The sequence below is a fragment of the Protopterus annectens genome, chromosome 6.part0, assembly GCF_019279795.1.
Source record: "Protopterus annectens isolate FY-2018-M chromosome 6.part0, PAN1.0, whole genome shotgun sequence".
In the NCBI taxonomy this organism is placed as follows: domain Eukaryota; kingdom Metazoa; phylum Chordata; order Ceratodontiformes; family Protopteridae; genus Protopterus; species Protopterus annectens.
The window spans coordinates 974115593-974143173 of record NC_056737.1 but is presented as its reverse complement, the minus strand read 5'-3'; the positions used below and the strand labels follow the sequence as shown (position 1 = coordinate 974143173).

Sequence of the window (27581 nt, the reverse complement as noted above, 5' to 3'; positions counted from 1 at the left end):
GAGTCAGCCAAGGTCTTTGTCACAATCCCCCATTCAGGTATCATACAGAAGCTCTCCCAGCTGGGGATTAACCCATACATTAAAAGATGGGTAGCCAGCTAGCTCACTCACAGAACACACACACTGACAAAGATGGGAAGTCCACTTCCACCAGTAGACCAATTATCCGTGGGTTACCACAAGGATCTGTGCTGGGCCCTCTACTATTTGGAATCTATTCCACTGAAGTCCAGGCAAAAGTAGATGGCCAGCGTCTTTCCAAGTTTGCAGATGACTGTACACTGGGAGCAGTCACAGAGTCTCCCAATAATGTCAACATATTGCAGAAAGGGCTGACACAGACAAATGATTGGTGCCAGACTCACAGACTAAAACTGAACACAAAGGTTGCCTCATTATCCCCTTTGGCAAAGAAGTAGCCCCTGATAATTATGATATAGATAGCATCTCTCTAAGCTCAAGCTTAGTGGTGTGAGACTTGGGAACAAAGGTTGACAGCAATCTAAACTTCAAACACCATGTGTTCATCGTGGTAAGAAAAGCATTCTACATTGTGCTTCTCATAAATAAGGGCATCACACCCAAGATCAGGCAGCTTATAGCTCTGCTTTACTTGACCCTTGTCAGACGATTAATTGACTACAATGCTCCCTTCTGTACGTACGTCACCAGACAAATGGAGAGACCACAGAGGTTCTAGCCAAGAAAATCCAGGGCCTCCAAAGCATGACATACATGGAAACACTGAAAGCCCTGTTACTGTACTCTGTATCAATCAGGTTGCTGAGAGGCGACCTGTGCCCGGCCTACAGAGAATTTACAGACCCTTCCCTAATGTTAATGCTGCACATCTGCAAATCAAATGGGGCATGAATAACTCACTCCAGAGATCACAACCTGGCCTGTGACATTAACACAACATACAGGAGAGACAGAGATCTCTCCCAGTGATTGCCACTCCTTTGAATAAGCTCCCACACCATCTGAAGCAGAGCTCCTTAATGACCCTATTCAAAAGCAACCTTGACAACTTGCTGGGTGACCGTAAATTCACCCTGGGATGACACCTATGTCCCTCAGACAGGGGCAGTCAGTGCTGATCACAGAATCACTCTGCTAACAACGGCCATCTAACTATGGTCAATAATTGTACTCTGATTATTACACAGCTAGGCTTGTAAAGGCCCTAGGGCCATTAGCCTAGAAACCTCCTATGAACCTATTAACCTTGTATGATCAGAAGATAACACCAAAGAAAGCAACTTGTGAAAACTTGTACAGGTATTCATTTTTATTTACAAGCTACTGCTGGAATCGGTATTTAAAACTATTTATCTGCTAATTAGGGTGGAACACTGAGCCACATGGAACATTGTTCAGCACTACAGGAGCACTGTTTTGTTATGTGACTTGTTCAGAGTCACACAGGAGGCAAATGGGGATGGAGGGAATCAAACCATGCTCTGTAGAACAGATGAAACTCATTTAGCTTTAACCCTATACACCAACTTAAAGTACATACTATTAAGACAAAAACGCCTGTAGATTAAATTCAACTACTTTAAATTTTGATCGTTATGCCAGAATACACCACACTAACAATGGTACTAATAGCAATAGAAAATATCTGACCTGTGCTTTTGCCTTTATATCTTTAAAACCTGATTTCAGTTGATCTTGCTGCTCAGTGTTCACACTCGGATCCTTAGTCCTGTTGTACAAAGACTGTGCTTCCTCTAGAAGTCTGTCAAGCAGACCCGTCTGGTTCTGGATGTCTTCGGACAACACATGATACTGATCAAGTTGCCATAGTTTCTCTTTCAACCCAAGCTGCATTTCTAGCTCAGGCTCCAGTTTTTGCCTCATTGCAATGATCCACTCCTCAAAATCTTCTTGGGCCTGCAGGTACTCTTTCCAGTGTAGCCAGACCCACTCGATGCGGCTATCAGAAAGCAAAGGAATACAATCATCTTAGATTACAATGCATTCTTTGGAAGTGCTTAATTATGTATTACATCACAGTTCATTATATCAAGTCCATTTTACAATATAGTCTATATTTGGACATTAATATAATTACAACCACACCACTATACTTAAGTACAAAGCTAATGCCAGTGAGTGTTTTGTGGACTTGTATACTTACACGTACAATCAGTACAGCAGACCATAACAAACAAATATTTCCCTACAGAATTAACAATATTTTTGTGTCTATCAATCCTCAAACTGCAACAGCGAGTGGTAACAAGATGTTTAAGAAAGCAGGCTCACCTAAAATTAGCACATTCATGGACTGGTCTCCAACTCTATGTTCCCCCCAGTCTCTGTACCATTCCCAGATATTTAGCCAGCACATAACATCAGATATTTGAAAATATGAAGCAAAAAAATGAATCAACTGCAGTTATGTTGTCAGTTCAAACAGCTTCACTTACAGACTGTGCAATACTGCATAGGAAACAAGACAGCATAAAGTACATGCAGGACTCTGAGCGATGCTGAAAGTGCAAATAATTTAATGGTACTATATCCAACTCTGCTACATTTGTACGTCCCCTTTATCAATTTTACATTTTCTTTGAGGTAACACATTGAATATATATATATATATATATATATATATATATATATATATATATATATATATATATATATATATTTATATATATTATATAAATATACACACACACACATGCGCGCGCACGCACACACATCTCATACAAAGACATTAAAGTAAATATTTTAAATATCAGTTTGTTTAATGAAATTTAAAAAGGATGCTGAGTTTTATAAAATGACAACCACATTTCAGAAATTTCAGTGGGATTTTCTTGAATTCTCAACAATAGCGACAAATATCAAGCATGATAATTATAACGGAATGTACATCCTGTCAAATCCTGTTTCAGTCTGTCAAACCTAAATATAGTATTTGGGAGTTAATAAAATATAATATTTTAATCTACAGCCCATAAGTAACTAACAGGTGACAAACCAACAAACATCTTTCAGTGAAGTATTTCTTTATTTCACTTAACTTAAATGCATATCTGCTTATTAGTTACTGTCAATATTCCGTGAAGTGTTTGACAGTCTGCCCTGCTCTCTTGATCTGATAATTAAATTGTGCTTAGTTAACATTCAATATAACATACAGAAATTCACATAGTTCTGAATATCTAAAACTTGAACAGTATGGACACCGACTGCCAAAATATCGTGAATACCTTGCCTTGAAAAATGTAGCTTTCAATGCAGTGATCACAGCTTTACTCATAACATCAGTTAATCTTACAATCTCTGGAAATGCTGAATAACAGTAAACACTGATCGCTGTCTGATAATAAAACAAATCTGTTCTAATCTTAATCTACGGTATCCCCAGAATAAAATAAATAATTTTGTCTATTGGATTATCACTGTGATAAGCACTGCATACAGTTCAGTTCTGAATCTATTCTATTCATTCAGAAACTTCTTGCCTAAATAATACAAGCTCTGAACTTTTCCTTTATGCTTGATAATTGTCAAGTAAGGCTCAATTATTTTTTTTTTGAAGTCACATTTGCCTCCCCCAACCCAAACAGACATGAAGATTGCTAACGTCTGTTTTCCCCCCTTAGCCTCCATTCATTAGGGAGAATTCCCTCATGCCACTGGCCTGACCTCTCATAGACTGGTACCACCTATGTCTCAGGAATGAGCTCTAACTGTTCCCAGGAAGGAGACCTACACCACAACCCCTATATTTCCCATAACTGCATTACAATTAATGAAGACATGTTTCTATTAAATACTAACCCTGCCCCGGTGGCTGATATGGGCATCGGTGTCACCACTGAGGCCAACAATGTTTTCACCATGCATATGCATGCTCTCATTCACACTTTAATAAAGGAAGTCACCACTGACTAACGGGTCTATGACCACAATTAATGGCTGTATCTTTCTTACTGATAAGCCCTTGCTTATACAGTGACAAGCAGCCAACTTGACTATCACTCCATCCCCCATGATACACAAACCATTTCATTTACTCACACCAGCACTCCTCCTACCTGGATCCAACAGCACCTGAGCCATTATTTAAATGATCTCAGTTGTAGTCAGAGCTTTATTCTTCTATACCACAGAGCTAGGTGACACTCCCCATTTTTCCTTAGCAATTTGGAATGATCAGTATATCCGCTTTAAAGAGTAAACTTTGTCTGCAACAACTCTATTCTTTAAGTTAAAAATATGTCTGCAAACACTGTTGAAAACTCCTGATGTCCACCACGGCAATGAAACTTAATAGTAAAATCAAAACTTTAATAAAAGGAGTATAACATACAACAAGCAGTCCTCAGTCTTCTGATAAGCGCTTTCGGCAAATAAGCCTTCTTCAGATTGTGTAAAAAGGACTGTTCAGCTTTTGTAATTAAAAGACATCACAGCCATTCATCATTTAGTTCTATGACACACCCTTGTAGCAAACCAAAAAGAGGCCAGCTAGCAGAAAGGTATAATTTCCTTCGTTGTAATTAAAGGGGCAATGCATCTCTGTACTATAAGATTGTATCTGGGAAAACTAATAGCTATAGATATAAATACATTATATGAATGAAGCGACAATCAAGTAAACTTGCTAATCATATTTCTTCTATTCCCAAGTGCAGTTTTTAATGGCACAATGGTATTCAAGCCTGGTGATCTGTTTGCTCTTAAGTTAATTTTCCAGGATGTTTCCCTTAACTCTGTGCGATTATGAACATCGCTTCCTCTTGTGGTCTGACAAACTGCCTCTATGGCCTTAAATACAAAGTAATGAGAAGGATACTGTGCTACGTGGGCTGCTAAGGCATTATTGGGATCTTTCTGTTTGATGTCCCTCAAATGTCTGAGGATACGTTCCTTAAGACGTTGATCTGTTTTTAGAAAGCACTCCATTGGCAGCAAGGCGCTAAGTATATGATGTGGGAGCTACTACAATCAGCATAAGCATTAAAATTGTACAGTTGCCTGGAGTATGGATGTACAAAAGCATTACAGCTATCAATGGAGTTGCAAGCTTTGCATCTCATGCACTTAAAAGTGCCCTTTCTATTGGAATTGGGCCTGTTTCTTTCAAATTCATCTTTGTTACAAATGAGACGTTTCAAATTTTTCTTATTCTTGTATAGGAATCTGGGCTGTTCACCTACAATGTCTCTTATTTTGTCATCAGTTGTCAATATCGGCCAATACTTCCTAATAACTTCACATACTTGCTTATTATCAACAGTGTATGTTAACAAACATTTGAGTTGCTGTGATTGAGTTTTAAGATCGAGACTCTCGTGATGACTCGATATAGGTTCAGAGAAGTAGGGATGTCCCTTTCCTCTCCTTAATTCCTGTAGATCATGCTTCAATCTTAAATTCTTTCTTTTATAAGATCTTTTACTTAAATATGTCTTAATATTTCTCTGTTCTGCTACAAAGTCTTCGTTCTCAGCACATAATCTTGAAGTTCTTAAGATCTGATTCTCAAATATGTTATCAAAAATATGTCCTGGGTGCATACTCCCCCTATGCAAAAATTGATTTCTCCAGGTTTCTTTTTTGTGAATTCCTGTGCTGATACCTCTATCAGGATGCAGATGAATCTTTACATCCAGGAATTCTATGGTCTCCGAAGAATGTTTAACCACAAACTCTAGAAAATCCGTGCTCTCGTTGATAAAGTTGACAAAAAGGTCCAATAGTGTAGAGCTGCCTCTCCAAAGGATAAAGACATCATCCACAAAATGGCCGTAGTACACTAGATATTGTCTCCAAGTGCTGGGTATCAGTTCATTATGTTCCCACTCAGCCAGAACCAAATTAGAATAGATATTTGCACACGGGGTGCCCATAGCCACACCCCATGTCTGCAAATAGAAAGAATCCCCATACATAAAGATGTTATTTTCCAATACAAGTTCCAACAAGGAACATATTGGTTCTACTTCCATACTATTCCTTGCTAAGAAAGATCTTATTACCTGTAGACCATAGTAATTCGGAATCACCATAAACAAACTCTTGATGTCCATTGTCACTAGTAACAAATCTTCATATTTCTTAAAGCCCTTGGTAGCTAGAAAGAGTTTTTCCAAAAAGTCTCCTGAGTCATTCAATACAGTTCCTGCTAATGGCAGGGCCTACTTTAATTCATTCTCCACATACATGGATATGGGTTCAGTTACCCAGCCCCTTCCAGAAACTATGGGACATAGGGGTGGGTCAACTGGATCCTTGTGAATTTTGGGGAGTCCGCTGATGTATGGAAACATAGGTTTAGGGCAATCAAAGAACACATATAGTTCTTGTGAGATGTTTGTCTCTATCAATAGATCATATAGGTAGCTACGAAAACGACCTACCTTAGTCCCAGCTTCACTGTGACTTAATCTCTTATAGGTTCTTTCATCATCCAACATAGAGAGCATTTTAAGACTGTACCATATGGCGTCCATCACCACTGTGCATCCTCCCTTATCAGCAGGCTTGATGACCAAACTGTCTCCTTTAGCTGCTTCAGCATCTCATTCTCATTAGTGGTTAAACTGAAGAAACGTCCTTATCCTTTGGTTGTATTACCCCTTAGTTTGAAGATTTCATCTTCACATAATCTTAAGAACATCTCCACTGGTGGAGGATTAGGGGGAACAAAGCTACTCAATGTTGTATAAGGTAGCCGTCTACTGTCATTAGCTTGTCCAAAAGTACATTTTAATGCAAGGTTCCTGCAAAACATTCTAATATCCTGCACAAATTCACTAATATCAGACGGTAAGGCAGGAATAAAACTCAGGCCCTTGTCTAATAAGGAAATCATACCAGAGCTTAAACTCTTATTAGAAAGATTCACTACTAGACTTGATTCAGATCTAATTAAAGTGTAAGCTTCTTCCTTTTTCGTTCTTGGCTCTGTGTTCTTTGAGTCCTGTAATGGTTGAATTTGGAAAAAAACGGCAAGGGCCAATTTATCGGTGCATGCATTGCCCCTTCTTTTGGCCTAGTTGCTAAATTAGGAGCTAGAAAAGCATTCCTGTTGCCGGTTTCTGCACCCATAGTGACTGTACTACTAGACGCTTCTCTTGAGTCTGTTTCAGATATTACAAAACTGGAGGTCGATACTGATGAGTTAAGAGTAACAGGGTTATGAATGGAAGGTTCCAAATCAGTTAAACTAACATGAGTAATCACATCTTCTCCATTAGGTCTAGAAAAAGGTATCTTCTCCTTATGTGATGGTAAAGCTCCCCGCCCCTTATTATTAAATTCCTCTCTCGGCCATTCAAAGATATGGCCTCTCACAAAATCCTGATGGTCACGGGCTAGCTTTTTAACCTTCTGCTGTCTTAGCTTCGCTTCATAGAGCATTCAAGTTAATCTGTAGTTGTTCTAGACTATTCCGATGTGACTCATGCAGCTCTAAGCTTTCCAATTCAGTCTGCTTAGTTGATGTAATCGCTGCTATCCTTTCCTCTTCTGGCTTGAAAAATTCTAACAGCAAGTTCATGTATTGTCGACTTGTTCCAAGATTTATAATTTGCCATTTTGCGAGTAAGATAAGTGTTCCCATATGAGGGTAAACACTTCACTCGCATACCTTGAGGTACAATGTGATGGTGCAAACACGCTTCCATATGGAAGCATTGCCACTGCAGTCTCTTGAGCCGGTAAGCTGCATTCTCCACTTTTTGAAATATACAATTAAAGTTATTATCAGGCGCCGATACAATAACTGTGGAAGCAGCTACATTACCCAAATTCAGATCTAGAAGCGGATTCAACAAGTCTCCCGATAGATTAGAAATGTTGCATGTTCTGAGTTTGTCATTCAAATTCAGTTGCTGGTTTGCCATGTTCAGTGTAAGAAACAAAAACAGTCAATAGGTAAAAAAAGTACAGTTTTGTTCCTACCATAAATGTAGATGTTCGAAGATCCACATTGCTGCAGTCATAACCTGTGGGTAGTCCGCTGTCCTCGGTCGGCCCGAATACCAAAGTGTTAGGCTGGCATCGGTCATGGTCGCTCAGATCTGACGTCAGTACGCCGTGGTACTAAAGCGCATGACCGACGCCATATCCTCAGTCTTTCTTGCCCCAAATGTCAGAAGGCCTTAAAAAGAAAGGCCATAGCCAAAAATAGAAAAATACCCAATCACCAAAATAGCAACAATAGATACACCACAAACCACACAGCCATCCCAAACTACAGAGGGAAGGAGGGAGGATTGGACTGCAGCAATGTGGATCTTGAACATCTACATTTATGGTAGGTACAAAACTGTACTATGTTCTTCATCTCACATTGCTGCAGTCATAACCTGTGGGTAGAATCCCAAAGCAAAGGTAAAGGGAGGTTGGTAAAATCAGATAGCATTAGGAGCTGCTAACATGCCCTGTAAAACTGCAGTGGCAAACCCAGCCCTAGATTTGGAATAAAGAGGGAGATGGTAATGTTTAGAGAAAGTGTGCACTGAACTCCAGGTAGCTGCCTCCAAAATATCCTTAGTAGCTACTCCCCTTAAAAAAGCAGTAGAAGTGGCAGTAGCCCTAGTGGAATGAGGTCTGATTCCAGCCGGAACCTCCTTACCATGATGAGAATAACAAAAAGCAATACAATGGCCAATCCACTTAGAAATAGTTTGTTTTGAAACAGGTTTTCCCTGTGAACCCAAGGCAAAAGAAATGAATAACTGTTGGGACTGTCTGAACCCTTTAGTTCTGCTCAAATAATAACGTAACTGCCTGTGAATATCCAAAGAGTGCAAAATGTTTTCCCCCTTATTTTGGGGATCAGCATAAAATGTAGGCAAATGAATAGATTGGTTTAAGGCCACATTAGAAACAACTTTAGGCATAAAAGTAGGATTAGTACGTAGGAGACCCTATCCTTATGAAATATCAGGAAGGGTTCAACTGCCATTAGAGCCTGTAATTCAGATACCCTTCTAGCAGACGTAATGGCCAACAAAAAAGCAGTCTTCCAAGACAAAAACTTCAACTCCGAAGTAGCTGCAGGTTCAAAAGGAGGTAAAGTGAGCTTTTCCAACACAAAATTGAGATCCCAGGAAGGAGTAGGAGCTCTACGTGGGGTCTTATGTTCTTTGCCCTCTAAGAAATTGCTTAAACAAAGGATGAGAGAATAATGGTGGGTCACAGTCATAGTGAGCAGAAATGGCTGCAGCATGAACTTTTACAGAGGAGAAAGATAAACCCTTGTCTAATAATTCTGTAAGATACTGAAGTGAAACACTCAAATTAGGCACTGAAACATCAAAGCTCTTTGTTTTGCTCCAAAGAAAAAATCTCCTCCATTTATCAGCATAAACTTTCCTTGTACTAGGCCGTCTGGCCTCCAAAATGACATTCAAAACTTGTTGAGGAAGCTGCGACCCCCCCAGGGTCTAAAACAGAATACGCCAGGCTGTCAGATGCAGGGACTGAATCCTGACATTGCGGAAATGATTGCTTGCCTGGGACAAAAGGTGTGGAATTAATGGCAAAGGCCAAGGAGGCTCCCGTACTAAACTCCTCAGCAGAGGGTACCAGTGCTGCCGTGGCCAATCTGGAGCTATTAGAATCATGCAAGGCTTGTCCTGCCTGACCTTCAGGAGCACCTTGGGAAGGAGAGGCAGAGGAGGAAAGGCATAAACGTGAAGGTTGTTCCAACTGAATGATAGAGCATCCACTTTCCAAGCTTTTGGGTGAAACAGCTTTGTGCAAAACTTTGGCAGTTGGTAATTCAGTGGAGAAGCGAACAGATCTATGTCTGGAGTCCCCCAAGCCACCGTCAACTGTTGAAAAACATGAGGATCCAATTTCCACTCGTGGGGATCCACCATCTGTCTGCTAAAAACATCTGCTAAGGAGTTCTGTGCTCCTGGCAGAAACCTTGCCTGAAGAGTGAGGTGCAAACTGAGAGCAGTCTCCCACAAAATCATAGCTTGTCTGCAAAGAGGGTACGAATGGGTTCCCCCTTGCTTGTTGATGTACCACATGACTGTTGTGTTGTCTGTTTGAATCAACACTTGTCCTGGGTGAAGTAGATCCTTGAAAGCCCTCAATGCAAATTGGACTGCTAACATCTCCTTCATGTTGATATGCAAATGTTGTAGTCTGGCAGGCCACGTGTCTTGAACCCATTTTCCATTGAAGTGTGCTCCCCAAGCCATGTCTGAGGCATCTGTCGTTAAGATCTGACTCGCCTCTGGTCGGGTCACAGAGAGTCCCTTGTTTAGGTGACATTCCTGAGCCCACCACAAAAATTCCCTTTGGATGCAAGGTATTATCTGAATGACAGTGTCCAAATCGTGGCAGTGTTGAGTCCATACGCTTTTGAGATACCATTGTAGTTTCCTCATATGCAGCTTGGCATTGGGAAGCACCAGAATACAAGATGCCATGAACCCCAAGGCTTGAAGGACTGTCCTTGCAGTCAGCCTGGACCTTAGAGACAATTGTTGGAAGTAAAGGGAAAGATTTCTTTGTTTGTCCGGGGTCAAAAACGCCATCTGAGAGGCTGTATTCAGTCTCACACCCAGAAAGCACATGTCCTGAGAGGGTACTAGACTGGACTTTGTTTCGTTCACAGAATACCCTAGGCACCTTAACACTGCCATAACATACTGTAGATGGTGAAGTAACTTGACTTTGTCTTGAGCAAGAATCAGGCAATCGTCCAAATAAGGATAAATTTGTATTTCCCTTAACCTTAAGAAGGCTATCACCGGAGCCAGGACCTTTGTGAACACCCTGGGTGCAGTAGATAAGCCAAAGGGCAATGCAGAGAACTGATAATGTAAAGTCCCAGCCTGAAAACGCAGGAACCTCCTGCAGCTGGGCCTGATAGGAATGTGAAGATAAGCCTCTTTGAGATCCAGAGTTACCATCCAGTGATCTTTGCCTAGCAGAGGCAGAAGTTGTTGCAAAGTTAACATCTTGAATTTTGGAATGTCCAGGTATGTGTTGAGAATAGACAAATCCAGAATTGGCCTCCAAGTGTTTCCTTTCTTTGGTACAAGAAACAGGCGAGAATAAAATCCTAGGCCTACTTCTGACGGAGGGACCTCCTGGATAGCCCCCATTTGTAGAAGTAAAGAAATCTGTTTGTGAGCCTCCACCTTTTGCTGAGGAGGAACGTCTGGCATGCCTTTGAAAGGAGGCAAGGTGTGAAAATAAAACTTGTAGCCTCGATCTATAATGTCCAACACCCATTTGTCCTGGGTGACTAAAAGCCAATTTTGCCTGAAAAGTGCCAACTTTCCTCCCAGAGGAGCTGCCAGACAGGAGGGATCTGGCAGCTGAAGATACAGGTCATTGGGTCTGTTTACGAAAAGGCTGACCCCTGCCTTCACCTGAAGATTGTGCAGGGGAACTCCACGTCCTCGGTCTGAAAGAACCCTGAGCATGAGCTCTGCCCCTACCACGTCTAGATCTGCCCCTAGACTGTAAATCAGAAGAAGGATAAGCCCATCCTTTAGCAGGCCAATTTCTGCTAAACTTAGGGGGCTGCACCTGTAAAAATTCCTTAACTGTCTGCATGGACTTAGCTTTGTCTTCCATTTTCTTCAAAACTGACTCCACAGGAGAACCAAACAGAACTTCAGATTGAAGGGGAGCATCCAAAATTCGAGCTTTAACATGCTCTGACAAATTCTGATCCTTAAGCCAGGCGTGCCTACGAATAACTGATCCAGTGGCAGCCACCCTGGAGGAAGCCTGAAGAGCATCAAAACCACACTGCAAAGAATGCTTACCCACCTGATCAGAGGCATGAACTAAATCTTGTAATTCCTTACACTCAATACCCTCTGCCAAAGCATCTACCTTAGATTTTAACTGACTTAAGAGAAAATTCTGGTACTTCAGCATATGAAACTGGCAATTCAAAGCCCTCATCGCTAGAGTGGAAGAGGTATACACTTTTTTACCCCACCTATCCAAAGCTCTAGAATCTTTATCCAGAGGAACTGGATTCTTTACAATAGAAGCCCTGACACCCTTAGGTCCCTGGCTAATAGTCTCCGGGTCAGCTCTTGGGCTCTTATACAAATATTTATGAGCCTCTGGCACTCTGTAGTACCTGTCTGGTTTAACAGGGGCAGGAGGTAAAGAATCAGGATTAAGGGAAACTTCAGAGAAAATATCCTGTACAACATCCAAAACAGGGGGAATAGCCAAGGGCCTATGCTGTGGTAAAAATAAAAATTCCCTAAGCCTCTTTCGAGAATCTGAGAAATCCTGACCTTCCCACTTAAAATGCTCCCTCATGGAATGCAGGGTTTCAGAAAAAGAAAAATCCTCTGGAGGGGAAGCAGAAGGACATGAATCCTCTGCATCTGAATCAGAATAAGGAGGAAAATCCTGAATGTCCTCAGCCGAAGACTCAGGGTAATCTGAGGAATGCTCCAATCCTTCCACCTCTGGCTCCACCCTAGGCCTCTTATCCGGGGGGGGGGGGGGGCATAGAACCCCTGATTAAAGTAATCAAATCCTCTGCCATCTTCAGCATATGCTTTTTAGGTACAGAACTAGGGCTGACACCAGTGGAAGACAAACCAGGCCTGACCTTGGAAGGTGCTTTAGAGACAGAAGTAGAAGGCCTAACCACCTTATGCAAAGAAGGGACTACAGAGACCTGAGAGGCCCCCTCAGCCTGACCCGACTCCTGAGAGGCCACATCCTGCAAGATTAAAGGCTCCCCCTGAGATTCAGCTGAAACCTCGGCTGGATCCACAGATTCCACCGTAGTTTCCAAAGAACCAGCATCCGTAACGGACGACTCATCCTGCTTGGACTTTAACGTTTTTTCTTTACGCTTCTTAGCGGTAGCGGGCGTCGGATGATCCGACGGCATATTGTAATTACACCGCTTACTGAAGACAAGTCTAGCACAATCTAACCTGCGTTTAATGGTGCGCTTATTAAATCTAGCACAAAAGCGACACCCGACTACATCGTGCTCAGGCCCCAAGCAAGGAATACAGAGAGAGTGGTAATCCCTATGAGGTATCTGCTTCCCACAAGAAATACAATTATTTACTTTTTCTGACATCCGGATTTAACTGAGGCAAGAAAAGACAAAAATATTCCCCAACGGGGTACTTAGCCCAACTTGGTCTTCGGTCTGAAACTCAGAATACAAAAATTTCAGGACGCCGAACGGCACTTGCAAACGCTGCTTCTGCTTCGGACCATGCGGCAAGAAAGACTGAGGATATGGCGTCGGTCATGCGCTTTAGTACCACGGCGTACTGACGTCAGATCTGAGCGACCATGACCGACGCCAGCCTAACACTTTGGTATTCGGGCCGACCGAGGACAGCGGACTACCCACAGGTTATGACTGCAGCAATGTGAGATGAAGAACATCTTTCCTACACTGTGAAGGACACCAACGAGGAAAAGAAAAAGCAAACACTGTTGAAAACTCCTGATGTCCACCACGGCAATGAAACTTAATAGTAAAATCAAAACTTTAATAAAAAGAGTATAACATAAAACAAGCAGTCCTCAGTCTTCCGATAAGCGCTTTCGGCAAATAAGCCTTCTTCAGATTGTGTAAAAAGGACTATTCAGCTTTTGTATTTAAAAGACATCACAGCCGTTCATCGTTTAGTTCTATGACACACCCTTGTAGCAAACCAAAAAGAGGCCAGCTAGCAGAAAGGTATAATTTCCTTTGTTGTAATTAAAGGGGCAATGCATCTCTGTACTATAAGATTGTATCTGGGAAAACTAATAGCTATAGATATAAATACATTATATGAATGAAGCGACAATCAAGTAAACTTGCTAATCATATTCCTTCTATTCTTAAGTGCAGGTTTTAATGGCACAATAGTATTCAAGCCTGGTGATCTGTTTGCTCTTAAGTTAATTATCCAGCATGTTTCCCTTAGCTCTGTGCGATTATGAACATCACCTCCTCTTGTGGTCTGATAGACTGCCTCTGTGGCCTTAAATACAAAGTAATGAGAAGGATACTGTGCTACGTGGGCTGCTAAGGCTTTATTGGGATCTTTCTGTTTGATGTCCCTCAAATGTCTGAGGATACGTTCCTTAAGATGTTGATCTGTTTTGCCAACATAGAAAGCACTACATTGGCAGCAAGTCGCTAAGTATATGATGTGGGAGCTAGAGAAATAGAGGTGAAATCATATATGTTGGATCTGAGATATAAGCCTGAAAAGGTTTAGACTGTTACCTTCAGCTACTTCCTTCTATCCCCTTGGTCATGCTGAATGACTGTCCTTCTTTGACCCATTTATTCCTCTCTTGGGCAGGAGACAGGCACCTTACAGTTCAGATGAGAGACCTACAGCACATATATTCTCCGTCTGGATGGTTTAATCAGACCAATCATCCCTGGAATGACAAGAGTCATATGACAGGGAGCAGATCAGTCTGCTAGACTCAGTGGACTCCCATCTCAACACCTGGTGATCTTAAGGCCTGCAGTGGCACTCTTGAACTCATCCACACACTGCCTTCCAGGAGAAACATTTGTGCATCAACACATACCTTCCCCAGCTAGTGCTGTGCACCTCTGAGTACAGTGCGCTCAGTACACTTGAATTCTGTGGGTTTTAGAGCCAGTCACAACATCAGGATGGGTACACTAACTCTAATCCTCTCTTGACCATCCCCTATAGCATCCATACTGCTAATACAGCATGGCTTGTCTGGGTTACAGTCAGGTCTTCATTCTTCTGTGCTACAGGGGTAGGCAGTCCTCAGTGACTATCACATTAATATTTGTTGCTCTATGACATATGACAATGCTGAATACTTTATGTAATCTTAAGTTTGGCTAACAGCCCCTGAAACGTGATTGCAACTCTTTAGTGAAATGAACATATTAATAAAATTGTTAAATTCTACTCCATGAAGTAATTACACTGTTTTTTTAATATATATTTGCCTCTTATGACTGCACAATGTCTCTCTTATCAAAAGTGGTCATGCTGAATATTGACCATCTTCATTGTGAGGAATGTATTACTTTTGTGCTTGTAAAGTGTACAGATATTTTCAACTCACTGAGGCTTGAAAATGGTCCATTTGGATCAGCGCTCTACCACAGAAAAAGCACAAAATTTAAATAAATAAAGGTATGCATGCATTTCTCAGAAACCTCTGGCTTAAAAGTTAATCAGTTGAAACCCTTGCCATTCATCTTTAACTACAAACAACAAAACAACCGAAATCTAAACTTAAATTGCCACAGAATATATTATCTAAACAAAAGTTAGGAATTAAGCTGGCCAAGGATTTTAGTGATGATCTTCCAATGCTTTAGTGTTTTAATGTTCGAGGTGAACAGATTCTGGTTGCCCCACAGTCTGTTTCCCACAGAAATAGGCCTAAAAGTACTATTATCAAAAATAAGTCTACCTGTAACTTCTATGTACATACACTGCTAACAGCTGATAACTTGTTCTATGACACAGACACCCTGTTAATAAAAGTATTTTTTCTTTAAGGTAGTGTTATACATTTCAATTTCTAAAGAAAGAGTGTTATTAATAGTTTAGTTGTTATGAGAAATGAATTTTCATCTCAGGGTGGCACAAAAAGATTTGTCCTTTAGGCCTTTTAAAGCAGGATTTATTTCCCTCTATGTAGTCTGTAACAAAAAATGTGAATTCAGATTAACTGACCTGTCAAGGAAGGACAACAGTTTCACATTAGATAATGTATTTATTCAAGTTTATGTCTGATACAGCAACTGCAAAATGCAGCACAGTATTCAATTTATACACCCACGGACATCTTTGTTAAAAGTTTTTAAAAAACAGTTCAACAGTTTATCATACACACACACACACATGCGCGCGCGCGCGTGCATGCGTGCACACACGCAGACACATGCACGCGCACGCACACACGCACACACACATACACACTCTCTGATCTTAAAGAATGGTCTTGATTATTCAGTAACATTTTCTAATGCTCAAGACCCAGATGGAACTGAATCTAAGTCTGCTCAGACTCCTAAATCCCTAAATTGGTCTGTTACTATCAACAACTGACTGTTAACAGAAGAAGGGTGTGATGCCCCACCAATGGACCACTAATCAAGGAGCCTCAGTCCTCACCACTAGTCCCAGTGGGGGACGTACATTGGGATGATGACCCTAAATCCAACATCTGATCAGTAGGAAACCATTTAACAGACTTGCAAATATGTAACTGGAATTTACAAGACTTGTTATAATGTTTCATATAGCACATTATATTGGAATTTACAAGACTTGTTATAATGTTTCATATAGCACATTATATTGTAATTTACAAGACTTGTTATAATGTTTCATATAGCACATCATATTGGAATTTACAAGACTTGTTATAATGTTTCATATAGCACATTATATTGGAATTTACAAGACTTGTTATAATGTTTCATATAGCACATTATATTGGAATTTACAAGACTTGTTATAATGTTTCATATAGTACATTATATTGGAATTTACAAGACTTGTTATAATGTTTCATATAGCACATTATATTGGAATTTACAAGACTTGTTATAATGTTTCATATAGCACATTATATTGGAATTTACAAGACTTGTTATAATGTTTCATATAGCACATTATATTGGAATTTACAAGACTTGTTATAATGTTTCATATAGCACATTATATTGGAATTTACAAGACTTGTTATAATGTTTCATATAGCACATTATATTGGAATTTACAAGACTTGTTATAATGTTTCATATAGCACATTATATTGTAATTTACAAGACTTGTTATAATGTTTCATATAGCACATCATATTGGAATTTACAAGACTTGTTATAATGTTTCATATAGCACATTATATTGGAATTTACAAGACTTGTTATAATGTTTCATATAGCACATTATATTGGAATTTACAAGACTTGTTATAATGTTTCATATAGTACATTATATTGGAATTTACAAGACTTGTTATAATGTTTCATATAGCACATTATATTGGAATTTACAAGACTTGTTATAATGTTTCATATAGCACATTATATTGGAATTTACAAGACTTGTTATAATGTTTCATATAGCACATTATATTGGAATTTACAAGACTTGTTATAATGTTTCATATAGCACATTATATTGGAATTTACAAGACTTGTTATAATGTTTCATATAGCACATTATATTGGAATTTACAAGACTTTTATAATGTTTCATATAGCACATTATATTGGAATTTACAAGACTTGTTATAATGTTTCATATAGCACATTATATTGGAATTTACAAGACTTGTTATAATGTTTCATATAGCACATTATATTGGAATTTACAAGACTTGTTATAATGTTTCATATAGCACATCATATTGGAATTTACAAGACTTGTTATAATGTTTCATATAGCACATCATATTGGAATTTACAAGACTTGTTATAATGTTTCATATAGCACATCATATTGGAATTTACAAGACTTGTTATAATGTTTCATATAGCACATCATATTGGAATTTACAAGACTTGTTATAATGTTTCATATAGCACATCATATTGGAATTTACAAGACTTGTTATAATGTTTCATATAGCACATCATATTGGAATTTACAAGACTTGTTATAATGTTTCATATAGCACATCATATTGGAATTTACAAGACTTGTTATAATGTTTCATATAGCACATTATATTGGAATTTACAAGACCTGTTACAATGTTTCATATAGCACATTATATAGGAATTTACAAGACTTGTTATAATGTTTCATATAGAACATTATATTGGAATTTACAAGACTTGTTATAATGTTTCATATAGCACATTATATTGGAATTTACAAGACTTGTTATAATGTTTCATATAGCACATTATATTGGAATTTACAAGACTTGTTACAATGTTTCATATAGCACATTATATTGGAATTTACAAGACTTGTTATAATGTTTCATATAGAACATTATATTGGAATTTACAAGACTTGTTATAATGTTTCATATAGCACATTATATTGGAATTTACAAGACTTGTTATAATGTTTCATATAGCACATTATATTTCTGAATTTGATTCCAGCACCCTAGTTCGCCATGCAGTTAGCAATATCTGATTTTTTTAATATCCATGTACTAACTACATGTGTGTAAGGGTAAATTATTATACTTATTACTATATTCTCTGCCCTATACACATCCACAAGTACAATTATCCTTTCTGGTGCTGCTTAGACTTAGGTTCCTAGGTAGGTACAAGGCTACCGGCCCTAGGGCCTATACAAGCCTAGCCAAAACGGTACCCTGGCTTTCGCCACCCAAGAAAATTATTTCCCTGTGCCCCTTTCAAGCAGAGCCACAGAGGTGATCTCCGGGGTGAATTTCCTATTGCCCATCCAAGATTTTTCTTGAAGAGTGCTAATGAAGAGCTTTGTTTGATATAGATAGGAAGTTTGTTCCAGAGTATGGGAAGTCTCCGGGACAGGAATCTATCCCTCCAGCACGTTCTGTTTATTGTGGTGACAAGGTTTAGGTCCATAGCGCATGTAGCTCGGAGGAATTGGGATTTCTTTAAGTGGAGCATGTCCAACAGCTTTGGGTTTGACATAGCTTTGTATGTTAGGCAGAGATTGCCTCTGAGTAGGTGATATGCAACAGAGTAAAGCTGGAGTTTTTTGAGAGGGTCTGTTTGTGAGGTATTTCTGCGGCCTTTCCAGTTGTTGTAGATGTCTTGTGAGGTACATACCAAAAGGGGCGTTGTACTATATAATAGGTCAAATGAGTGACGAGTAGAGGGGAACAATTAGCTCTGTTTTCCTGGATGAAAAACCTTTTGTGATGAGGTGTGCCACGTAAAAGGCTTTCTTGACTACTGTGGAGATGTGATTATCAAAGGAGAAACTACTGTCCACCTGTGTCCCAAGGTCTCTTATCACACTTTCGGTGTTAAGTAGACTACCACCTATGTGGTAGCTCATGGGTACAGAGTTTTTACCAAAGGGGATGACAATGCACTTTTTGGCACTGAGCTTGAGGCCATGGCTTTAACACCAGGCATCTGTCTCAGTGAGGCCCTTTTGTAGCATGTCCACATCGTTAGGAGTTTCAGTTATGGCTCCTAGTTTGCAGTCATCTGCAAACTTCATTAGCCAAAGACCTTCTGTGCTAGCCTGTACTTCAGAAAAGTAGATACCAAACAGGAGAGGACACAGGACTAAACCCTATGGTACTCCACTTGTCACTGGTCTGAAGTCGGATTTGGAGTCTGCTACTTTCACACTGTGGGTTCTGTCAGTGAGCCAGTTGGCAACCCATCTTGTGACATAGGGATTTATACCTAGTTTAGTGAGTTCATCTATAATTCCAGAGTGGGGGATGGTGTCAAAAGCCTTGGCGAGATCTAGATAGGCTGTGTGAACCACCTTAGCCTCGTTTACGGCTTTGGTGACTGCTTAAAGAAGTCAATTAGGTTTAGGAGACATGATCTACCTTTTACAAACCCGAACTGGGTGGGGTCCAGAGTTTGGAGATTACCAATGTCTTTGTTTATAAGTTCCATGATGATATGTTCCATGGCCTTCCAGACCAGGTTCGTTAGGCTAATGGGGCAGTAGTTCCCGGGGTCCATGATGGCTCCCCCTTTGTGGAGTGAGATAACCATCGCTGTGCGCCATTCAGTGGGCACAAAGCCTGAGGAGAGGCTATGACTGAACAAGGTGCTTAGGTGGGGTGCCAGTTCATTCTGTAGTTCATGTAGAACGCAGCCTGGGATGTTGTCAAGTCCCATGGATGCTGTGTTCTTGGCTTTGGAGAGTGTGGTTTTTACCTGTGCAGTCATGATTATAGGAACTTTGCATTCTTCCGGTACAGAGATGGGCCCTTTAGGTGGGGGGGGGGGGGGGGCTAAAGTTAGCACTGAACCTATCTGCCAGGATGTTGGCAATATCAGTTGGTTCTGTATATTTAGTGCCATTGTGCTGTAACTCAAAGCAGATCTGAGTGTTGCCATTGAGATTCTTGACATAGCTATAGAATGCTTTGTAGTTGTCTTTAGAATCAGTGGCGATTTTGTTTTCATAACTAGCTTTGGAGGATTTTATGAGGGATCTCAGCTTCTTACTGAGGCTGACCAGGGAGTTCTTCCAGTCATGAGATTTTACTCTTTTTTGCAACAGTTTCTTTCTTCTGTTGTAGTGTTTGTTTATGGCAGGGGACCACCAGATTGGCTTTCTCTTTTTGGAGGATAGCTTCCTGGTTCTGTTAGGGATAGCATGATCCATGCACTCGTGTAAGTGCTTATAAAGTGCATTTGTGTAGGATTCAGCAGTTGTACCTCTATTGTCCGTCTGCATGGGTGTTGGGAAGTTGGCTTTGGAGAAATTTTTTACGGTGGTTTCCCTAATGGGGGGGGGGGTGGAGGCGGGATGTGGATGTCTAGGCTGACTAGCTTGTGGTCAGATCTGACCAACGAGGGATTGACTTCCGGTGTGGAATACTAGCCACTCATGTTGGTAATGACCAGGTCTAGGATATTGCTGCCCCTGGTGGGGGTGTGGATAAGTTGATTTAAGGCATTGGAATTTATGAATTCCAGAAAACGTTGAGCAAAAGAGTTGGTACCTGAGTAGTTTTCCCAGTTAATGGTGGGGTAGTTGAAATCACCCTTTATTAGGGTGTTGGGTTGTACCCTAATATTTTCCAGTATATCAGGAAATGAGGAGTGGGAATTCTGGGGCATGGTGGGGGATCTGTAGCAAGTTACAATTTGGATTGGGGTCTTACCCAGAGTTAGTTGCACTTGGATAATCTTGGATGCATTATGCTGAGCAACTAGCCTAGAGGTGTGGATATCCTTAATGAATAGCCTCCACCTCTAGTGTTTCGGTCCAGGTTACGTGGCCAAAAGGTGTGGTATGAATTATAGCCTGCTAATGCAGGGGTGCTCTCTGGAGCCTTCAATCGGGTCTCTCTCACTTCACAGAGGTCGATGTTCTCCATTTTAAGGAGTGCCTCGAGTGAATGCATTTTGAGGTTTAGACTTCTAGCACTGAGTAACATTACCCTCAGATTTTGCTTGCTTATACCTGTTACGGTGGTGAATTTGTCATTTGAACCTTGCCTAAAAAAGGCACTATAGTTGTAGCAAGAGCCTTAGCCAGTATCCGGAATCCCAAGGGCAACAGGTGCAGGCCATCTCTGGCAAAGCATCATGGTCTGTCGATCATGTCATCCCAGTCAGACTGGATCTCCTTAGAATGACACCAGAAGTTTAGCCAATTGTTGAAGTCAATCATTTTGTCCTTGTACTGTGGTTATCATTCTGGGTGATGGCAGGATGCTACTCAGGACTAGGGTCATACCTGCCTGGGCTACAAGATCGGAGAGCTCCTCCATGTCTCTTTTCATGTAGTCCAGGGAGGTACATCCCAGGTCATTCACACCAACATGGACAATGACAGAGTCATACTTGTACTTGTTGTGGAGTGACCTGAGTGCATGTGTTATGTGGTGGATCCTGGCACCCGACAGGCAGCTGACAGTAACTTTCTCCTTGTTTAGCATGATGAGTGGAACATCGGTGTAATTGACTATAGAGTCACCTATGAGTAGAATGTTGGGTACATTGTTATGCCTTATGGGCTGTGGTTGAGTGGCACACTGAGTTTGTGGGCTATGTGTCATTTGGGTTGTGTTGGGGGATGGAGGTTGCATGCGTTTCTGTTTTGGAGGTCTCTGTTGCTTGAGCAGATTTTTATTGAGAGTCTCCGCGAATGTAGGTGTGTGTTTTGTGTTGGTATGTGCATGTTTTGCTGGTGTAGGTTTTGAGGGACTATGTGATGAATGTGGTGTGGTGCAAGTGTTTACCTTCTCCTCTTGACTGTCTAGTCCAGTCTTGGGTGAAGAGAGCTTTGCTTCCAGTTTGGCTATATAAGTACATCTCTCACAGTTTGTAGTGTTGGGTGGTAGGCGGAGAGAGTTATCTGTGTACATGAGGCAATTGCTGCATTGCCCTAAGATGCCCAGATTCATCAGGTAGACAGGAGAAAACACCAGGAGCTGACCCTTAGACATGCATGGATAGGTGCTTATTTATTAAGTACTAAAAACTGTTTTCCTCTAGATAAGTGAGGAAAGTTGAGTGCTGTAGTAATCTGCAGCTGATTTAGTGCTTACAATGAGTTCTGAGCAAGTGCTGAACTCAAAGAAAAGTAAAACTAAAATGAAAACTAAAACTAAAAAATTGGCTAGTTCTAAGGGAAAATTTGAAGAGCACACTTTATGGCGCCAGAAATAGTTTAACCCTAGCTAAGTGATAATGCATAAAGTGTATTTTTTTTAATATAACACTAGCAAATGAGAAAACTGATTTAAACAAATTATCCAATAGACAGCTACAAACTGAGCCCCGTTCCAGCAGTCTTCGATCAGACAAGTTCTAACTGCACACTCCTACCACTAGGGTGCAGGGGAGCCTTCTCCAAAAAAAGATGGGCTGGATTAGTGCTCAAGTTATACAAACAAAGCTAGATTCAGCAGGTCTGAATTTAGTATATGCTACAGCAAACAAGGCATACCAATTTCAGAAAGAAACAGCTCACATAAGCAGGCACAACAAGCCTTTAACCAGAAACTCCCAGCTCAGAAGGGGAGAATCTACCCGCTCCTCCCACAAGAGTTCAGACCACACCTTCTTAATGTAAAATAACTGGCCTGAAGCCCAAGTGTTTAAATCAGAACTAATACAATCTCAGAATACAGACACTAAGCCTTCCATCAGCAACTCCCAACTTAGAAGGATGTAAGCTACCTGTCCTGCCACAACAGTGCAGACCACAAACCTTTTTAATGTAAAACAACTGGTCTGAAGCCCAAGTGCTTCAACCAAAGGCTTAGAATAACAGTTACAATTTAATCAGGCTACCAACAAGCAGTAATAAATGCAGCAGAATAAATGCAATAAACTAGGAAGAAACAGAAATACAGTAAAAGTAGATGATAAAGTGCAATTTTTTATATAAAAATACAAAACGAGTAAACTGATTTAAACAAATTATCCAATTAACCAGTAAAAAAGCTCAAAACTAAGCCCTGTTCCAGCAGTCTTCAATCAGACAAGTTCTAACTGCACACTCCTGCCACTAGGGTGCAGGGGAACCTTCTCCAAAAAAGATGGCCTGGATTAGTGCTCAAGTTATACAAACAAAGCTACATTCAGCAGGCCTGAATTTAGTCTATGCTACAGCAAACAAGGCATACCAATTTCAGAAAGAAACAGTTCAAATAAGCAGGCACAACAAGCCTTAACCAGAAACTCCCAGCTCAGAAGGGAAGAATCTACCCTCTCCTTCCACAAGAGTATAGACCACACCTTATTAATGTAAAATAACTGGCCCAAAGCTCAAGTGCTTAAACCAGAACTAATACACTCTCAGAATACAGACACTAAGCCTTCCTTCAGCAACTCCCAACTTAGAAGGATGCAAGCTACTTGTCCTGCCACAACAGTGCAGACAACAAACCTTTTTAATGTAAAACAACTGGTCTGAAGCCCAAGTGCTCCAACCAAAGGCTTAGTATAACAGTTACAATTTAAGCAGGCTACTAACAAGCAGTAATAAATGCAGCAGAATAAATGCAATAAAGTAGGAAGAAACACAAATACAGTAAAAGTAGATGAATAAAGTGCAATTTTTTTTATATAACAATAGAAAACGAGCAAACTGATTTAAACAAATTATCCAATTAACCAGTAAAAAAGCTCAAAACTAAGCCCTGTTCCAGCAGTCTTCAATCAGACAAGTTCTAACTGCACACTCCTGCCACTAGGGTGCAGAAGAACTTTCTCCAAAAAAGATGGTCTGGATTAGTGCTGAAGTTATACAAACAAAGCTACATTCAGCATGCCTGAATCTAGTCTATGCTACAGCAAACAAGTTGTACCAATTTCAAAAAGAAACAGTTCAGATAAGCAGGCACAATAATCCTTTAACCAGAAATTCCCAGCTCAGAGGGGCAGAATCCAACCTTTCTTCCAACAAGAGTGCAGACCACAAACCTTCTTAATGTAAAATAACTGGCCTGAAGCCCAAGTGTTTAAACCAGAACTAATACACTTTTAGAATAACAGACACTGAGCCTTCAATCAGCAATTCCCAATTTAGAAGGATGTAAGCTACCTGTTCTTACACAACAGTGCAGACCACAAACCTTCTCAATGTAAAACAACTGATCTGAAGCCCATGTGCTTAAACTGAAAGGCTTAGAATAACAGTTACAACTTAATCAAGCTACTACCAAGCAGTAATAAATGCAGCAGAATAAATACAACTGAGTACTTTTAAGAAGAGGCATAAGCAAAATAAAGTGCATTTTTTTTTTTTTAGTAAAGTGCAAGGAAAGAGGAAGGAGGAGCAGAGGTTAAGAACCTATGTGGGTTGGCCTTCTCAAATGTTCTGTCTGTATTAAGTAGAGTGAACACCAGACTGGGAGGGGTGTCCCAGATCAAATTTACAGTAGGGGCGGGCAACTGCAATCCCACCAACTATAACAACACCACAAGAATGGGAGGGGGACAGTTTCAGGACAGATGAGAAACAGAAACCAATGCCTGAAAATATGTAAAATAATTCAGTCAGGCAAAATTAAGACAATGCAGAATTTGAAAGGTTAAAATGCCAAGAAATATACTTATCAATCAGCGATATATTTCCAGATTATTTTAGAATCACACTGCAGACAGAACACCAGGAGTTTCCAACAGTGTATGCAAGAATTTACAAACACAAACTATTTTTAAATCAGCAAGCCTTGAAGCAATCAGATAACACAAAAGCTGTAAGACCAGTTTTATAAACTCCACCTCAGAAATAGGGGGTAAGCAGTTTCAGGACAGATGAGAAACATAAAACAATGCCAGAAAATATATAAAATATTTCAGTCAGCCAAACAATAATTCAGTCAGGCAAAATTAAGACAATGCAGAACTCTGAAAGGTTAAAATGCCAAGAAATATACTTATCAATCAGTGATATATTTCCAGATTGTTTGAGAATCACACTGCAGACAGAACAGCAGGAGTTTCCTTAGCATACATACATTAGTGGTGCATCTGTTTGTATTTCAGTACACGTGAATCATAATCCAAGTGACAACTGATTTTGTAGAACTGTGTAAAATATGTTAAGTTCAGTTTACTAAACCAACAGACATCTACTGCTTTGGCTATTGTTTTACTTTTTATGATAAAGCAATTATGCACTATTATTTACTTTCCAGTTTCTTCTCGGCCATGGTGGTGCAGCGGTTAGTGTTGCTGCCTGACAGTAAGAGGTTCTCTTGTTTGATTCTCGGCTGGAGTGTCTTCTGTGTGGAGTCTGCATGTCCTCCCTGCAGTCAAATGAGTTTTAAAGACATGCAGTAGGTGCACATGTGTGTGCCTTCTGTGAAGGTTGGGGGCCAAGCTGGCAGCTCAATATTCTAAAAACCTCACTGCCAATCAATCTGCGGACCAGTAATCCGCTGTGGCGACCCCTAATGGGAGAAGCCAAAAGGGCAGTTTATTTACCTTCCAGTTTCTTTTTAATAAAAACACAGCCAATGTCTTAGAGTCAGACCAGTATAAGCCATCATGAGGAGATGGTAAGGATTTTCTTTGTTTTATTGTGCTCTGAAAAGAATTATAAGAAAATAATAAGAGAAGCAGAAGATATAAAGAAGAGGTGATAGAAATATACAGAACTATATATGAAGGATGCTAATATCACAGATACATACAATGGTATGTTCTCTGATCTACAGCCAGACATTAAGGGTCGTAGAAAGCCTTGCCAATAAAAAACCTGCAGAAGGTGAAGGAATTTGTGATAAATTGTTTAAAATCTGCAAAATTACGCAGTTACAGCATTGCTTGTAATTTGTCAGCATATTTGGAAAACACAACAATGGATATTAGATTGGAAAAGGTCAGTTTATAACCCAATCACAAAACAGAGCAATGCTAACAAGTTCTCAAATTACTGAACAATAGCATTTATTTCATATACTAGCAAGTTATTGATCAAGATCCTACAAGGTAAACACAATATCAAAGGAGGCCATGCCACACGGGAAAAATACTTCTGAACACAATATCAAAGGAGGGCATGCCACATGGGCCAAATACCTCTGAACACAATATCAAATGAGGGCATGCCACATGGGCCAAATACCTCTGAACACAATATCAAAGGAGGGCATGCCACATGGGCCAAATACCTCTGAACACAATATCAAAGGAGAGCATGCCACATGGGCCAAATACCTCTAAACACAATATCAAAGGAGGGCATGCCACATGGGCCAAATACCTCTGAACACAATATCAAAGGAGGGCATGCCACATAGGCAAAATACTTCTGAACCCAATATCAAATGAGGGCATGCCACATGGGCAAAATACTTCTGAACCCAATATCAAAGGAGGGCATGCCACATGGGCCAAATACCTCTGAACACAATATCAAAGGAGGGCATGCCACATGGGCAAAATACTTCTGAACACAATATCAAAGGAGGGCATGCCACATGGGCCAAGTACCTCTGAACACAATATCAAAGGAGGGCATGCCACATGGGCAAAATACTTCTGAACCCAATATCAAAGGAGGGCATGCCACATGGGCCAAATACCTCTGAACACAATATCAAAGGAGGGCATGCCACATGGGCCAAATACCTCTGAACACAATATCAAAGGAGGGCATGCCACATGGGCCAAATACTTCTGAACACAATATCAAAGGAGGGCATGCCACATGGGCCAAATACCTCTGAACACAATATCAAAGGAGGGCATGCCACATGGGCCAAATACCTCTGAACACAATATCAAATGAGGGCATGCCACATGGGCCAAATACTTCTGAACACAATATCAAAGGAGGGCATGCCACATGGGCCAAATACCTCTGAACACAATATCAAAGGAGGGCATGCCACATGGGCCAAATACCTCTGAACACAATATCAAAGGAGGGCATGCCACATGGGCCAAATACTTCTGAACACAATATCAAAGGAGGGCATGCCACATGGGCCAAATACCTCTGAACACAATATCAAAGGAGGGCATGCCACATGGGCCAAATACATCTGAACACAATATCAAAGGAGGGCATGCCACATGGGCCAAATACTTCTGAACACAATATCAAAGGAGGGCATGCCACATGGGCCAAATACCTCTGAACACAATATCAAAGGAGGGCATGCCACATGGGCCAAATACCTCTGAACACAATATCAAAGGAGGGCATGCCACATGGGCCAAATACTTCTGAACACAATATCAAAGGAGGGCATGCCACATGGGCCAAATACCTCTGAACACAATATCAAAGGAGGGCATGCCACATGGGCCAAATACCTCTGAACACAATATCAAAGGAGGGCATGCCACATGGGCCAAATACTTCTGAACACAATATCAAAGGAGGGCATGCCACATGGGCCAAATACCTCTGAACACAATATCAAAGGAGGGCATGCCACATGGGCCAAATACCTCTGAACACAATATCAAAGGAGGGCATGCCACATGGGCCAAATAC

At 40.5% G+C, this 27581-nt stretch overlaps 1 protein-coding gene across 6 annotated transcripts in view; it reads right to left on the bottom strand.

Moving 5' to 3' along the window:
- Nucleotides 1–27581, bottom strand: part of SYNE3 (spectrin repeat containing nuclear envelope family member 3) — a 1238698-nt gene that overhangs the window by 787380 nt on the left and 423737 nt on the right. For all 6 annotated transcript variants that reach the window (XM_044074612.1, XM_044074615.1, XM_044074616.1 and 3 more), the window contains exon 4: nt 1633–1942. In XM_044074612.1, the coding sequence (XP_043930547.1) occupies nt 1633–1942 (310 nt within the window). The remainder of the gene's footprint in view (nt 1–1632; nt 1943–27581) is intronic.